This window comes from Phyllobates terribilis, unplaced genomic scaffold (assembly GCF_046119375.1).
Source record: "Phyllobates terribilis strain yellow unplaced genomic scaffold, ASM4611937v1 Scaffold_2__4_contigs__length_985480577, whole genome shotgun sequence".
NCBI classification, from domain to species: Eukaryota; Metazoa; Chordata; class Amphibia; order Anura; family Dendrobatidae; genus Phyllobates; species Phyllobates terribilis.
Window position 1 is genome coordinate 172,622,795 of NW_027362762.1, and position 16,514 is coordinate 172,639,308.

Here is a 16,514-nt window from a genome sequence, read left to right on the forward strand (position 1 = left end):
TCTTGAGCGCGCTGATACCCCATATGTGAGGGAAAACCACTGTTTGGGCGTACGGCAGGGTTCGGAAGGGAAGGAGCGCCATTTGACTTTTTGAATGTAAAATTTGTTTGAATAATTAGCGGACGCCATGTTGCGTTTGGAGAGCCCCTGATGTTCCTAAACAGTGGAAACCCCCCACAAGTGACACCATTTTGGAAACTAGACCCCTTAGGGAACTTATCTAGATGTGTGGTGAGCACCTTGAACCCCAAGGTGCTTCACAGAACTTTATAATATTGAGCTGTAAAAATAAAATTTTCATATTTTTCCCACAAAAACGTTTTTCATCCCTTAATTTTGCATTATCATAAGGGTAATAGGATAAATTGCACCATGAAGTTTGTTGTGCAATTTCTCCTGAACACGCTGATACCCCATATGTGGAGGCAAACCACTGTTTGGGCACACTGCAGGGTTCGGAAGGGAAGGAGCGCCATTTGACTTTTTCAATGTAAAATTTGTTTGAATAATTAGCGGATGCCATGTTGCGTTTGGAGAGCCCCTGATGTTCCTAAACAGTGGAAACCCCCCACAAGTGACACCATTTTGGAAACTAGACCCCTTAGGGAACTTATCTAGATGTGTGATGAGCACCTTGAACCCCAAGGTGCTTCACAGAAGTTTATAATATTGGGCTGTAAAAATAAAATTTTCACATTTTTCCCACAAAAACGTTTTCATCCCTTAATTTTGCATTATCATGAGGGTAATAGGATAAATTGCACCATGAGGTTTGTTGTGCAATTTCTCCTGAACACGCTGATACCCCATATGTGGAGGCAAACCACTGTTTGGGCGCACGGCAGGGTTCGGAAGGGAAGGAGCGCCATTTGACTTTTTGAATGTAAAATTTGTTTGAATAATTAGCAGACGCCATGTTGCATTTGGGGGGCCCCTAATGTGCCTAAACAGTGGAAACCCCCCACAAGTGCCACCATTTTGGAAAATAGACCCCTTAGGGAACTTATCTAGATGTGTGGTGAGCACCTTGCACCCCCAGGTGCTTCACAGAAGTTTATAATATTGAGCCATAAAAATAAAATTTTCACCTTTTTCCCACAAAAAATGTTTTTCATTCCCTAATTTTGTATTATCATAAGGGTAACAGGATAAATTGCACCATGAAATTTGTTGTGCAATTTCTCCTGAGTACGCCGATACCCCATATGTGGGGGAAAACCACTGCTTTGGTGTACGGCAGGGTTCGGAAGAGAAAGGAGCGCTATGTTGGCTGGGATAGGTTGCAGACACCATGTCACATTTGAAGAGTCGCTGACATGCCAAAACAGCAGAAACCCCCACAAGTGACCCCATTTTGTAAACTACACCTCTCAAGGAATTCATCTAGGGAAGTAGTGAGTATCTTTTAATTTTTAAATTTATACCATTGGGCAGTGAAAAAAGCATAATTATATTTTTACCACAAAAAAATGTTTTACCCTCAGATTTTACATTTTCGCACAGGGCAATGGGTAAAAATGGTGCCGAAATGTGTCACACAATTTCTTCTAAAAGTGTCAATACCCCATATGTGGCTGTATCGTACCGCTCAACCATACGGCGAGATCTGGGAGGGACGGAGTGCTATTTGACAATTGGAGAGCAAATTATTGTAGAATAGGCATTTGGATTTGGGAGCACTAAATTTTCTGAATTTCTTTTGGGGGGCAAGGGCCATTTCGCTTTTCCAGAGCCTTTCTGCTACCAGTAACTTGGAAGTCCCTTATATTTTTAACAGATGACGGACCTGAGTGGGGACTAGCTTTTTTTGAGGACTGAGTTGAAGCTTTTATTGGGAACATTTTACGTAACATTTATCCGGCACTCTAGGCTGAGCACTTACATCGGGGTTTCCATCTAAATTTCCAAGTGATGTAATTCAGATGAAACCCCTGCGGGATCCATTCACTGTAATGAGGCAGCAGAGTTACTCTAGACTCCGTCTGGCCTCAGTTTAGCGGTGTCCTTTTTTTCAGAAGTGCACAAAACTGTGGCCAACCGCACTTTTATGCACGCCTAAAACAAATGACACCGTGGGATCACAGGCCAGACGGCATCCACAGTGGCCTATATCTGCCTCATTACAGGGAATCTTCCATCATGGGTTCCGTCTGAATCACGTATTTCAGAGATTTACACGGAAACTCTGGCGTAAGTGCTCAGCGCAGAGCGCAGGATAAATGTGAGCAGAGCCTTACTGCGATCTTTGGGAGACATAATAAACAAATCAGTAGCAGGTGAAGAATTGGTTTTATTTATTTTTTACGCCGTTCCTAGTGTGATATAACTGATTAGATTACTTTATTCTTCGGGTCGGTGCAATTACAGAGATACCAGATTTATATTGGGTTTTTATGACTGACAGCTGTCACACACTAAGAGACACTTTTTTTTTGCAAAATCTAGTTTTTGCATCGCCATATTTTGAGAGCTATAATTTTTCCATATTTCGGCCGACAGAGTCATGTGATGGCTTGTTTTTTGCGGGACGAGTTGACATTTTTATTGGTACCATTTTTGGGTACGTGATATTTTTTGATCGCTTTCTATTCCGTTTTTTGGGAGGTAAAATTAACAAAAACCAACAATTCAGGAATTGTTTTTTGAGGGTTTTTTTTATGCCGTTCTGCGTGTGGTGAAATTGATCAGGCAGCGTTATTCTTCGGGTCAGTACGTTTACAGCGATATTACACTTACTGTATATTTTTTTTATGTTTTGGCTCTTTTACACAATAAAACAATTTTATAGAAAAAATATTTTTTTTGCATTGCTTTATTCTGAGCGCTATAACTTTTTTAGTTTTTGGCTGATGGAGCTGTATGGCGGCTTTTTTTTTGCGGAACAAGATGATGTTTTCAGCGGTACCATTTTTATTTCCATTTTGCTTTTTGATCGCATTTTTTTCCACTTTTTGTTTGGCGATATGAGGAAAAAGCATAGTTTTTTGCTCCGTTTTTTATTTATTTTTATTACGGTGTGCACAGAAGGAGTTAATTAGTGTGACAGTTTTATAGCTCGGGTTGTTTCGGACGCAGCGATACCAAATATATATGTACTTTTTTTATTTTTGCATAAATATACGGATTTATCGGTTTAATATTTTATTTATTTATTTTAATTTATTTTGTATTTTTTTTTAACAGTTTCAAAACAATTTTTTTAACTTTTTTTTACATTTTTACTTAGTCTCTGTATGGGACAATAATTTTTATTTTTCTGATCGCTGATCTCATGTAATGTAATAGACATATATTACATTACATGAGATCTTCACACAGTCAGTGTGTCCTGCCAGGCTTCAGCTGCAGGCTGGCCCTGGCAGGACACCATATATGGCAGAGCTGGAGGCGGTCATGTGACCTCCAGCTGCCATAGCAACCCAAGGTCCTGGAAGGTATCAGGGTTCTTCGGAGAGGTAAGTATACCACCCCCTCTCCTCCTGCTGTCTTCTATATGCCGTGATCACTATAGATCGCGGCATATAGAAGACAGCAAAGGGTTAACATCACTGGGACCTGATCCAATCAGGTCCCGATGATGTTCCCTGTCAGAGCTGTCGCTCTGCACCGCTCTCGCAGAGCTTGCAGGACCCTGGGGGTCCTGAGCTCTGCGAGACCACCCACCGTTTTTAAACGTCCGCGCTGCACAGAGCCCAGGCAGCGCGGACGTTTATGTACAGTGGGCGGTCGGGAAGCGGTTAAAAGGAGTCTTTTAATAGTTTTTACCCTTTAAGGTAGGTGGGAGACCTGAAATGCAATTTAAACATACCTTTTTGTTAGGATATTTTATCAGCACCAGGCCCCATTCACACGTTCAGTATTTGGTCAGTATTTTGCATCAGTGTTTGTAAGCTAAAACCAGGAGTGGGTGATAAATACAGAAGTGGTGACTTGTTTCTATTATACTTTTCCTCTGATTGTTCCTCTCCTGGTTTTGGCTTACAAATACAGAGGTTATAAACTGACCAAATACTAAATGTGTGAATGTGTCCTTACTGTCCCACTAGTGCTCTGAAGGTGGACCCTAAAACTGAAATGCTCAAGCCTCCTTACAGTAAGATCTCCATAATCCTTTCCCTCTGCTCTAGAGTAATAGTTTTAGCTACTAACCATGAAACCACTAAAGCCATCACTCAGGAACTAAGTGGAAGTGCTTACTGTAGAGAATCTAAAGACCATCTTTGGAACACATGTGGGAGCAATGCGTCCTTTTGTTGCATTAAAAAAAAGATAATTAACTTTTTTTCATCACTGCATTAGGTCCAATTTTCATCCAATTTTTACACTTTGTCCATTTTTACCATGGCTTCTGTTTTTCTCATATAGAAAATACGAAAAAGATCAAAGCTTCTTCAACCCATTTTATAACTAAAAACTGATATCTCTCAAATGACACATGGATGAGTCAATTTTTGATCCGCAAATCTCGTTGTTTTATTTTGTTTGTTTTTTCAGCAGTGGGTCAGAAAAAATACAGACATGTGAACTTGCACAAAGACTATAATGATCTCTCTATGAAACCATGAATAGCACACATATGTGAGACACGGTTGTCTGAATGAGGCTTAAAGAAGCACTCCCTTCAAAATATTTATCCTCTTAATATATTGCAGTCATCATATTATATAGCACTGTGTACTTACAATTGCTCATTTGCCTTTCTACTCAACTAATTCTTCTCTTTTATCTTTATATTATGTAGAAACAGGAAGTCTCTTGTTCCTGCATTTATCATTCCTCTCTTCAACTCCTGACCCAGCGGCTCCCTTCTCCCCCTGCCAGAGACTTTTGCAGTGACTTATGACTCATACAGGAAAACTTGACCTCATGATTCTACATAAAGCTTAGAAGGGATCAGCTAGTCAGTTTTTAATCATGTCAAGTCATAAACCTAATGTAAAAGGGAATAATTAGTTGAGTAGAAAGGTGAAATGAGCAATTGTAATTAAACAGTGCTATATAATATGATGATTACAATATATTAAGAGTATAAAAATTTTGATGGGAGGAGTACTTCTTTAATGCTAATAAAAAAACGTACACAGGTCTATCATCATCTTTGAACTGTCATTTTCATAGTGTGTACACAGCACTGAATATACAGATGTAGCATTTCCTAGCATGACAAACACTTGATGTAGAAAAGTATATATCAACACCTAACTTCACATAGTTAATGGCTTGTGCAGTGTCAAGTTTACTGTTTCCTGCACCATGGTAGTGAACCACTACATCTGTATATTTACACATTGATACCCCACAAAATAATGTTGGAAATATTTTGGTAGATACAGGTGCATCTCACTAAATTGGAATATTTTCAAAAAGTTAATTCATTTCAGTTCTTCAATACAAAAAGTGAAACTCATATATTATATAGAGTCATTACAAACAGAGTGATCTATTTCAAGTGTTTATTTCTGTTAATGTTGATAATTATGGCTTACAGTTAATGAAATCACAAAAGTCATTATCTCAGTAAATTAAAATAATTAACAAAAAACACCAGAAAAAAATTCCTAAGCGTTTAAATAGGTCCCTTAGTATGTTTCAGTAGGCTCCACAATCATGGGGAAGACTGCTGACTTAACAGATGTCCAGAAGGCAGTCATTGACACACTCCACAAGGTCCCAGAGCTCCAATTTTCATTTGGAAGCTTTTTGTAGATGGAAATTTCATTCTCCAGCAGGACTTGGCACCTGTCCACACTGCCAAAAGTACCAATACCTGGTTTAAAAACAACAGTATGACTGTGCTTGATTGACAGCAAACTCGCCTGACCTTAACCCCATAGAGAATCTATGGGGTATTGTCAAGAGGAAGATGAGAGACACCAGACCCAACAATGCAGATGAGCTGAAGGCTGCTATCAAAGCAACCGGGGCTTCCATAACACCTCAGTAGTGCCACAGGCTGATCGCCTCCATGCCACGCCGCATTGATGCAGTAATTGATGCAAAAGGAGCCCCGGCCAAGTATTGAGTGATTTACTGAACATACATTTCAGTAGGACAACATTTTGGATTTTAAAAACATTTTTCAAGCTGTTGTTATAAAGTATTCTAATTTACTGAGATAATGACTTTTGTGTTTTCATTGGCTGTAAGCCATAATCATCAACATTAACAGAAATAAACACTTAAAATAGATCATTCTGTTTGTAATGACTCTATATAATATATGAGTTTCATTTTCTGTATTGAAGAACTGAAATAAATTAACTTTTTGATGATATTCTAATTTAGTGAGATGTACCTGTATCTCCAAGAAATATCTCAAACCTGTTTTTTTTCTCTATTTTTGTCTCTCGCTCTTCTTTGTTATATCAAAATTAAATGCACAATATAAAATGGTTCGTCAATGTATACATCTTTAAGGTTTTCCCTAACAACATCCCCCTATAAAAAGTGTTATTCTTCAAATCTATCTAGTTTTTCAGAGAGGGAGCATCTTTTATACATCCATTTTATAGCAATGACTAAACATGCAATGAAGAATAATGATGATAATTTTATCAGTGTCCCCTTTTATTCCAAGTTTTCACTTTTAAAATGCTGCACCTGCAATCTAATGTTTCTGTGTTTTGCAAAAATTCTATCATTTGTACTTTCATACCAAGGTATGTTCAGGCCTGTTCAACATTCCTATTTTTTTGCAGGACTTAGCTTGCTGGAGCTTAAAAAGAAAAACAATTATAAGGTAAGCATTTTTCTAGACATTGGCCCTCTCTGTTATTGTGACTCTCTTCTTTCTTCATAGATGACTCTAATGTGGCCACATTTAATGACCTTATTATGCTGATATTGAGACCAGGACCAGGTTCTGGCTAATCTTGTTGCTAAACTCTATTCAATAGTGCTTACTGTAAATGTGGTCCATTCTTTCTATACCTATGTTAACAGAGAAGATGTAACCAGAAACTAAAAAAGCAACTATATATATATGTGAAGGATATTGTAGAATAATCACATGTTCCCTTGTTGTCAGGTCTCCAAGCACAGCATAACTCGACTCCCAGCTGTAAGGGAGAAGGGAGGGGGGCTTCAGTGTGAGTGTCCCTCTGCAGGGTGAGCTGAGCTAACAGGCAAGCCCCCTGATGAGATCCTCTCTTTGTTCTCAGCATGTGCTGTTGTGTAAGGTACTATTTTTCTATGCCTAGCTGTGGAAGAACTATATGTCCCATCTCTTCACAAAATGGATTTTCTAGCTCAGGGGAAGATAGCGAATGCCAGACTGCATCCTAGCCCACTCTAGCATTTAGGGATGAGGAAATGCACGTCCCAGCCTTTTGGAACCTCCTACAACTGCTGTGTTTGGTACCCACACGTAGCAGGGGCCCGGCCGGGTCCATTGACACCAGAACCGGTTCCCTGGGACCATGCAATAAGGAGGTATGGGCCTCGTTAGTTCTGGGAATCTCTTAGCCAGGAAGGAACAGGGGGTGGAGACTTGGGCTGATCAGGAGGCAGGTAGAGGGAGTTCCCAGAGAGTTGGAAGGTCTGTGTAGCAAAAGCCTATTGTCTTTTCCCTGGGGAAGCTCGTGACATGCATACGTGAGGGACAAGTCCAGCAACCAAGCATGGCACACATTCTTCCCCATGTGGTTGCCCAACCCCCGAGCCATGCTTTCCATCTAACCAGTAATTAACTTTAAGATCTGTTATGCTTGATGTACCATGCTTTTGTATTTGTAACTCTGACCACTGTATATGTATAACCTTGGGTATAGTAGTTTGTTTAGTGAGACCTTATGGCGATTAAATATATAATTTAATCTTGGGCTGGTCTTTTATCTCGAACCACGAACCTCACGTCTGTTGTTCGGTCAGCGACGCGCTACTGGGCTGGTTTCTAGCTTGATATAAGTCTGTTATATCAAATAGAAACTGGTGGCAGCTCTATCCAGGCCGACCAGGCTCTGTTTCACTGGAGTAAAGAAAGAGCCTCTCAGCCTGTCAGGAGTATGGGAGAGAGTGGGGCCACGTCAGAATCTGAGTGGACCACCTTGTCCCACCCTCTGGTGCCTCTCTGTACCCTTGTGGACAGGAGGTGACGGTGTAGAACTGTGCCAACCTGACCTTACGCATCCTTGAGGGGGTGCGGAACGTCACGTTGGTGCAAAGGGTGGATCCGTATCACATGCTCCGTCTTGCGTAGTGTGATGTCTGGCGGGTGGCGGGGTGTGGATCCATTGGAAGAAGCGGCAACAGAGGGATTCTACGGGGTTCCCCTGGTGCTGTTCCTTCAAATTGGTAGCAGTGGTGGGATTCTGTGGGGTCTCTCTGCTGCCATTTCTTCACAATATATATGTCAAAAAACAACATTGTATAATGGTTCATTGCCTAACAACTCCAAGGGAGCAGAGACCAAGGTTCATCCAGTTTTTAACAATTTTCTGGTGTTAAACTGCTTTAAATGTCACAATTTTTTTGCGCAATTTTATAGCAAATTTTGGTTATTACTCCTCTCCTAGCCAACTCTGCCATCTTATTTAAAATGCCCATGACTACATTTCGCTATCTGACTAATCACAGATGGAAAGTTCACTAAATTCCTCAAGAAGCACATACCTCTTAACGGAGTTGGCGCAACTTTTTCCAGCTGTTCATCCAGACTGTTGTATTAAACGCCAGTCTTGATTAACCAGGACTTAGGTGTATAAAGGATTACACCAGCTTTACAGCAATCTGTCAATTATATTGCAACCTCTATAAATCACTTGTGAGGCCACATCTAGAATCTGGGATCCAGTTTTGGGCTCCACATTTTAAAAAAGGATATTCAGATGTTAAAGTCAGTTTAAAGGCGGCAACTAGATTATTACAAGGGACAGAAGGCTTCTCATATGATGAGAGGTTGGAAGAGTTGGACTTGTTTAGTTTAGAAAAAAGGTGTCTCAGATGAGATCTCCTTTATATAAATGAATAAATGTGTGGTCAGTACAGAGGACTAGCACATGACTTATTCCTTCCAAAGACCATACTAAGGACCAGGGGGCACTCATTATGGGTGGAAGAAAGGTGATTCCAGCAGTTAAATATTAAAGGGTTCTTTACAGTTAGAGCAGTCATTCTCTTATGTGACATTTATGGCACATCTACTATCTAATATATATAATCGTCTTATCCCGTCTGTCTGTCTGTCTGTCCAGGAAATCCCGCGTTGCTGATTGGGCCGGCCGCGGCCAATCAGCGACTTGGGATTTCAGAAAAAGATGGCGGCCGTTAGCGGCTCATCTGCGGGACGGAGGTCAGCGGCGATGGAGCCGGGAGATGAGCGGCACTAGCCGCTCATCTCCCCGCTGCTGGCAGCACAAGTACCCCGACGGGCGGCGCCGCTGACCTCCATGCGGCTACCGTCGGGAGATCAGCGGGCCAAGCCAGCGGCCGCGACCAATCAGCGATTTTGGCGCCAAATTTAAACACACTCTCCGGTCCTCACTAACACGGTTCGCTGATTGGTTGCGGCCGCGACCAATCAGCGATATTGGCGCCAAATTTAAACACCGCTCTGCTGATTGGTCACGGCCGGGGGCCATGACCAATCAGCGATTTTGGTGCCAAATGTAAACACCGCTCTGCTGATTGCGCCTGGTCGGCCGTATACATGTTCTAGAATACCCGATGCGTTAGAATCGGGCCATCATCTACTATAAACATAAATGTCTGATAGGTACAAATTCTACTTACAGGAATAACCTACACAAATCAGAACTCTAATGATACAGTGATACAAAGGATTTTATCAACAAATTTAATCCCAGACATGTTTGATGCTGTTTCTAAATATTAAAATCTAAGGATGTAACCATGTATTTCTAATCTTCTGCTTCTTACTTCTCATATTTTGTTTCTCAGGGGTATCATCTCCTGCTGACTTCCTATTGCTAATAACCACGTCTGTGAAAAAAATTCAAGATGTTAAAGCTTTGCTGTAAAATATGGGAGTAGATTGGGGCCAAAGTTAAAATAGTTTTTTAGCAGCTTATTTTATAAGTTATGGTGTGCTCACACTGTTTTTGGAGCAGAAACTCTCCAAATCCTCCTCAAAACTTCAAAATTCCTTCAGTCTATGTGGAGCATTTGGAGAATTTCTGATCCAAAAACTCAGTGTAAACACATCCTAACTTACAAAGTGAGGAGCTAAAAACTAAAGTAAGGGTGTGCTCACACTGAGTTTTTGGAGCAGGAACTCAGGGAGTTTTGAGATTTTGTGCTCCAAAATTCCAGTGTGAACACACCCTAAAGTTGATTATTAAACTATTCGAAAAGTTCTAAACGGTACAAGTTTTAAACACATTTTGCAGTTTATCTTACCACTTAGTTAATGGGAAGTATTACACTTCTTATTCGGCAATCAGTTGATCATACTCTGGAATAATGTTTGAAATCGATATTTTCAAAATATCTTCCAAGTGATCATCAGTTAGAGCTGATCATTGCTTGTTTTTATTTAAGTTCATGATGGAGAAGGTTTGCTCACACATATAGGTACTTCCAAATATGCTGGAAACCTGTAAAGCACCATCTGGGAGATTTTTGAACTTTCCCTTGTCCAAGCTCTTGTAGAATTCCTGAAGGCTCGTTTATCTGTGTTTATTTAGATAAACTGTTGAGCACTGAAGTTCAATAACCTCTATCTGCAAATGCGTGGGGGAGTTCCTCGGGATCCACAGACAAAGGATCTTCAGTTAAGTTAAATTTAATGTCATCATCTTTGGATAGTATCAGTCAACCTCAAGGATCAAAAGTTCAATGTCATATGAATATTTTTCTCCTAGCTCAGCAGGTTTACACAACGGAATATGTTTCATAGACGTAGTGAAGTGGCACATTTCTTCTTTTAAGAGTTGGCTTTTGAATAGACTCAGTTTCTTTTTGAAAGCCTTTACTGCAGCAAAATGTTGAAAAATAGGTTGACTTTTTCCTTGAATCTGTAAATTCAATTCATTTAGATGACCTGTGATGTCACATAAAATTATAGGTAGTAATTGCAAACTTCATTGTGCAACTTTGGGAAATTTTTAGAGTCATTCTTGGAGAACTGAGCAATTTCTTCCTTGAGAGCAACAAAACGTTGCAATACTTTTCCACAGCTCAAACATTCACTTGTGTGTGATAGAGGACATCGCTGCAGGTGGCACCAACCTCTTCAAGAAATGCTCATAATGTCCTATGTTTTAGTGCTCTTGAACGAATATAGTTTACAATCGATAGTACCACGGACATTACATGGTCAAAATTCAAAACTTTGCAGCATAACACTTGCCGATGTATAATGCAATGATACTTTGTTATTTTTTTGGCAGCAAACTCTTCAACAATGTAACTGCACCAAGGTTTTTGCCGTACATAGATTGACACCATCAGTGCAAATTGCCACTAAGTTTTCAATCGTCATTCCTAACTTTTCAGTTGCACACTTGTTTACTTGATTTGCGATATCTTTTCTGGTAGTTTGACATCGCAAGGAGTACGAGCTGGCTGGTTCCTCAGTTACTTCAAAGTTGTTATCAACAAAGTTGTTATCAACACCTCGAACGAATATAAGAAGTACTCTTGTCCATTATTAGAGAATAATATCTGAATTCCTTCTGGTTTAACTAATCACTAAGGATATTGGATATATCAGCTACTCTTCTCTGCACGGTCATTTGGAACAAACTTAAACTCTCAAAAACATTTTTTTTTTATTGGGACATAATTCAGAAACTGCAATCAGCAAACACTTCTTTTTGAATTTAGAATATAATCAAAAAGTTAATTTATTTCAGTTCTTCAATACAAAAAGTGAAACTCATACAGTGGTGGCCAAAAGTATTGGCACCCCTGCAATTCTGTTAGATAATACTCAGTTTCTTCCTGAAAATTATTGCAATCACAAATTCTTTGGTATTATTATCTTCATTTAATTTGTCTTCAATGAAAAAACACAAAAAGAATTGTCCTAAAGCCAAATTGGATATAATTCCACACCAAACCTAAAAAAGAGGGTGGACAAAAGTATTGGCACTGTTTGAAAAATCATGTGATACTTCTCTAATTCATGTAATTAACAGCACCTGTAACTTACCTGTGGCACCTAACAGGTGTTGGCAATAACTAAATCACACTTGCAGCCAGTTAACATGGATTAAAGTTGACTCAACCTCTATCCTGTGTCCTTGTGTGTACCACATTGAGCATGGAGAAAAGAAAGAAGACCAAAGAACTGTCTGAGGACTTGAGAAACCAAATTGTGAGGAAGCATGAGCAATCTCAAGGCTACAAGTCCATCTCCAAAGACCTGAATGTTCCTGTGTCTTCCTTGCGCAGTGTCATCAAGAAGTTTAAAGCCCATGGCACTGTGGCTAACCTCCCTAGATGTGGACGGAAAAGAAAAATTGACGAGAGATTTCAACACAAGATTGTGCGGATGGCGGATAAAGAACCTCGACTAATATCCAAACAAGTTCAAGCTGCCCTGCAGTCCGAGGGTACAACAGTGTCAACCTGTACTATCCTTCGGCGTCTGAATGAAAAGGGACTGTATGGTAGGATACCCAGTAAGACACCACTTCTTACCCCGAGACATAAAAAAGCCAGGCTGGAGTTTGCCAAAACTTACCTGAGAAAGCCTAAAACGTTTTGGAAGAATGTTCTCTGGTCAGATGAGACAAAAGTAGAGCTTTTTGGGTAAAAGCATCAACATAGAGTGTACAGGAAAAAAAAAGAGGCATTCAAAGAAAAGAACACGGTCCCTACAGTCAAACATGGCGGAGGTTCCCTGATGTTTTGGGGTTGCTTTGCTGCCTTTAGCACTGGACTGCTTGACCGTGTGCATGGCATTATGAAGTCTGAAGACTACCAACAAATTTTGCAGCATAATGTAGGGCCCAGTGTGAGAAAGCTGGGTCTCCCTCTGAGGTCATGGGTCTTCCAGGAGGACAATGACCCAAAACACACTTCCAAAAGCACTATAAAATGGTTTGAGAGAAAGCACTGGAGACTTCTAAGGTGGCCAGCAATGAGTCCAGACCTGAATCCCATAGAACACCTGTGGAGAGATCTCAAAATGGCAGTTTGGAGAAGGCACCCTTCAAATATCAGGGACCTGGAGCAGTTTGCCAAAGAAGAATGGTCTACAATTCCAGCAGAGCATTGTAAGAAACTCATTGATGGTTACCGGAAGCGGTTGTTTGCAGTTATTTTGGCTAAAGGTTGTGCAACCAAGTATTAGGCTGAGGGTGCCAATACTTTTGTCTGGCCCATTTTTGGAGTTTTGTGTGAAATGATCAATGATTTGATTTTTGCTTCATTCTCTTTTATGTTTTTTCCTTGCAAGCAAATTAAATGAAGAGAATAATACCAAAGAATTTGTGATTGCAATCATTTTCAGGAAGAAACTGAATATTATCTGACAGAATTGCAGGGGTGTTAATACTTTTGGGCACCACTGTATATTATATAGAGTCATTACAAACAGTGATCTATTTCAAGTGTTTATTTCTGTTAATGTTGATGATTATGGCTTACAGCCAATGAAAACACAAAAGTCATTATCTCAGTAAATTAGAATACTTTATAACAACAGCTTTAAAAATGTTTTAAAAATCCGAAATGTTGGCATACTGAAATGTATGTTCAGTAAATGCACTCAATACTTGGTCGGGGCTCCTTTTGCATCAATTACTACATCAATATGGCGTGGCATGGAGGCGATCAGCCTGTGGCACTGCTGAGTTGTTATGGAAGCCCAGGTTGCTTTAACAGCAGCCTTCAGCTCATCTGCATTGTTGGGTCTGGTGTCTCTCATCTTCCTCTTGACAATATCCCATAGATTCTCTATGGAGTTAAGGTCAGGCTAGTTTGCTGGCCAATCAAGCACAGTGATACTGTTGTTTTTAAACCAGGTATTGGTACTTTTGGCAGTGTGGACAGGTGCCAAGTCCTGCTGGAGAATGAAATTTCGATGTCCGAAAAGCTTGTTGGCAGAGGGAAGTTTGAAGTGCTCTAAAATTTCCTGGTAGACGGCTGCTCTGACTTTGGTCTTGATAAAACACAGTGGACCTACACCAGCAGATGACATGGCTCCCCAAACCATCACTGATTGTGGAAACTTCACACTAGAACTCAAGCAGCTTGGATTGTGGCCTCTCCACTCTTCCTCCAGACTCTGGGACCTTGATTTCCAAATGGAATGCAAAATTTACTTTCATCTGAAAACAACACCTTGGACCGCTGAGCAACAGCCCAGGTCTTTTTTTGCTTGGCACAGGTAAGACGCTTCTGGCGTTGTTTATTGGTCATGTGTGGCTTGACACAATGAATGCGACACTTGTAGCCCATGTCCTGGATACATCTGTGTGTGGTGGCTCTTGAAGCAATGACTCCAGCAGCAGTCCACTCCCGCAAATTTTTGAATGGCCTTAACAATCCTTTCAAGGCTGTGGTTATCACGGTTGCTTGTGCACCCTTTTCTACCACACTTTTTCCTTCCACTCAACTTAACATTAATATGCTTGGATACAGCACTCTGTGGACAGCCAGCTTCTTAAGCAATGACCTTTTGTGGCTTACCCTCCTTGTGGAGTGTGTCAATGACTGCCTTCTGGACATTTGTCAAGTCAGCACTGAAACTGACTAACGGACCTTTTTAAATGCTTCGGAAGCCTTTGCAGGTGTTTTTTTTTGTTAATTATTCTAATTTACTGAGATAATGACTTTTATGTTTTCATTGGCTATAAACCATAATCATCAACATTAACAGAAATAAACACTTGAAATAGATCACTCTGTTTGTAATGACTCTATATAATATATGAGTTTCACTTTTTGAATTGAAGAACTGAAATAAATGAACTTTTTGATGATATTCTAATTTTGTGAGAAGCACCTGTATATTCTAATTCAATGTTTCATTTCTTTTTATCACCCATTTCTGTAACTTGGAGGGCAGCCACACAGTGAGAGAAGCATGTCTGAGTGTAATTTTCCTGCCGCCTAAAACAAAAATTTAATTCTTGACTCTCATCACAGTGCAATTAAAACTTGCTATAAATAAACACAATTCCATTGTTGTTGTTACAGTATTTATTTTAGGTCACAATTGACCTGTGAACCACTGTCAGTACACAAGTACATCACCTGAACCAATAGTACATGAATACAGGAAAATAAACACAATCTGTAGACAAATACAGTACAGAACCACCGTCCATACATGAATGCAACAAGAGAACCAGTGTTGGTAAAAAAAAATGCAGCATCAAAACCACTGTTGGTAAATGATTGCAGCACCAGAACCAGTGTGGGCAAATGAATGCAGCACCATACTTACTGTTGGTAAATGAATGCAGTACCAGAACCACCACTGATACATGAATGCAGTATGAGAAACACTATCAGTACATGAATACAGCACTAGAACCATTGTTGGTAGATGAATACAACTAAAGAACCACCAATAATATACTTTCTCTCCTCTGCATACTGCCACATGATCCTGTGCCTTCACATTAACATCCCTCATATACATTAAATGTCCCTATAATCTTCAGCATCATACGGCGCTTACCTTTCCTTCTTCAACAGCACAGTGACAAGGGCAACAAAGTGGCGGTGGCAGGAGAATGAGCAAGTGGTAGACTTAGCAGTGTGATTGTGGCAGCAAGTTGTGGACTCAGGAGGGTGATGGCCCCAAAAAAAGACAGAGGCAAAAAGGTGACTGCTTCAGCCTTGTGAGGTCCTCTGACCAGTTATGGATTGCTACATGTGTTAACAGTCAGAACCACCATCAGTACAGGAATCCATTACAAGATCCACCATCAGTACGTGAATGCTGCACCAAAGCCACCTTCAGGATTCATGTATGCAGTGCCAGAACCTCCATCAGTCCATGAATACTGCATGAGAACCACTGTTGCTAAACGAATGCGGCATGAGAACTACTGTTGGTAAATGAATACAGCACCAGAACCACTGTTGGTAAATGAGTGCAGTACCAGAACTATTGTCAGTACTTGAATACAGCACCAGAACAACCATTGGCACATGAATGCGGCACCAGAACCACTGTTGATAAATGAATGCAGCACCAGAACCACTGTTGGTAAATGAATTCAGAAGCAGAACCACTGTTGGCAAATGAATGCAGCATCTGAACCACTGTTGGCAAATGAATGCAGCATCTGAACCACTGTTGGCAAATGAATGCAGCACCAAAACCACTGTTGGTAAATTAATGCAGCTCCAGAACCATTGTTGGTACAAGAATACAGCACCAGAGAAAACATTGGTACATGAATGCAGCCTGAGAAACACTGTTGGTAAATACACTGTGTTCCAAATTATTATGCAAATACTATTTTCTCAGATTTTCCCAAATTACCTATATGAATTGCAGTCATTGTAATTTTCCAGTCAAATAACTATTAGAGTACAATTGAAAGGTTTTTGTACAAACTGCCTATGATAACAGTATATTTAAAAAAAAA

The 16,514-nt window shown here is 40.2% G+C and overlaps 1 protein-coding gene across 6 annotated transcripts in view; it reads left to right on the forward strand.

Annotated features, from left to right (window-relative positions):
- Nucleotides 1-16,514, forward strand: part of B4GALNT1 (beta-1,4-N-acetyl-galactosaminyltransferase 1) — a 231,789-nt gene that overhangs the window by 172,670 nt on the left and 42,605 nt on the right. For all 6 annotated transcript variants that reach the window (XM_073663286.1, XM_073663290.1, XM_073663285.1 and 3 more), the window contains one exon: nt 6,699-6,739. In XM_073663286.1, coding sequence (XP_073519387.1) covers nt 6,699-6,739 — 41 coding nt within the window. The remainder of the gene's footprint in view (nt 1-6,698; nt 6,740-16,514) is intronic.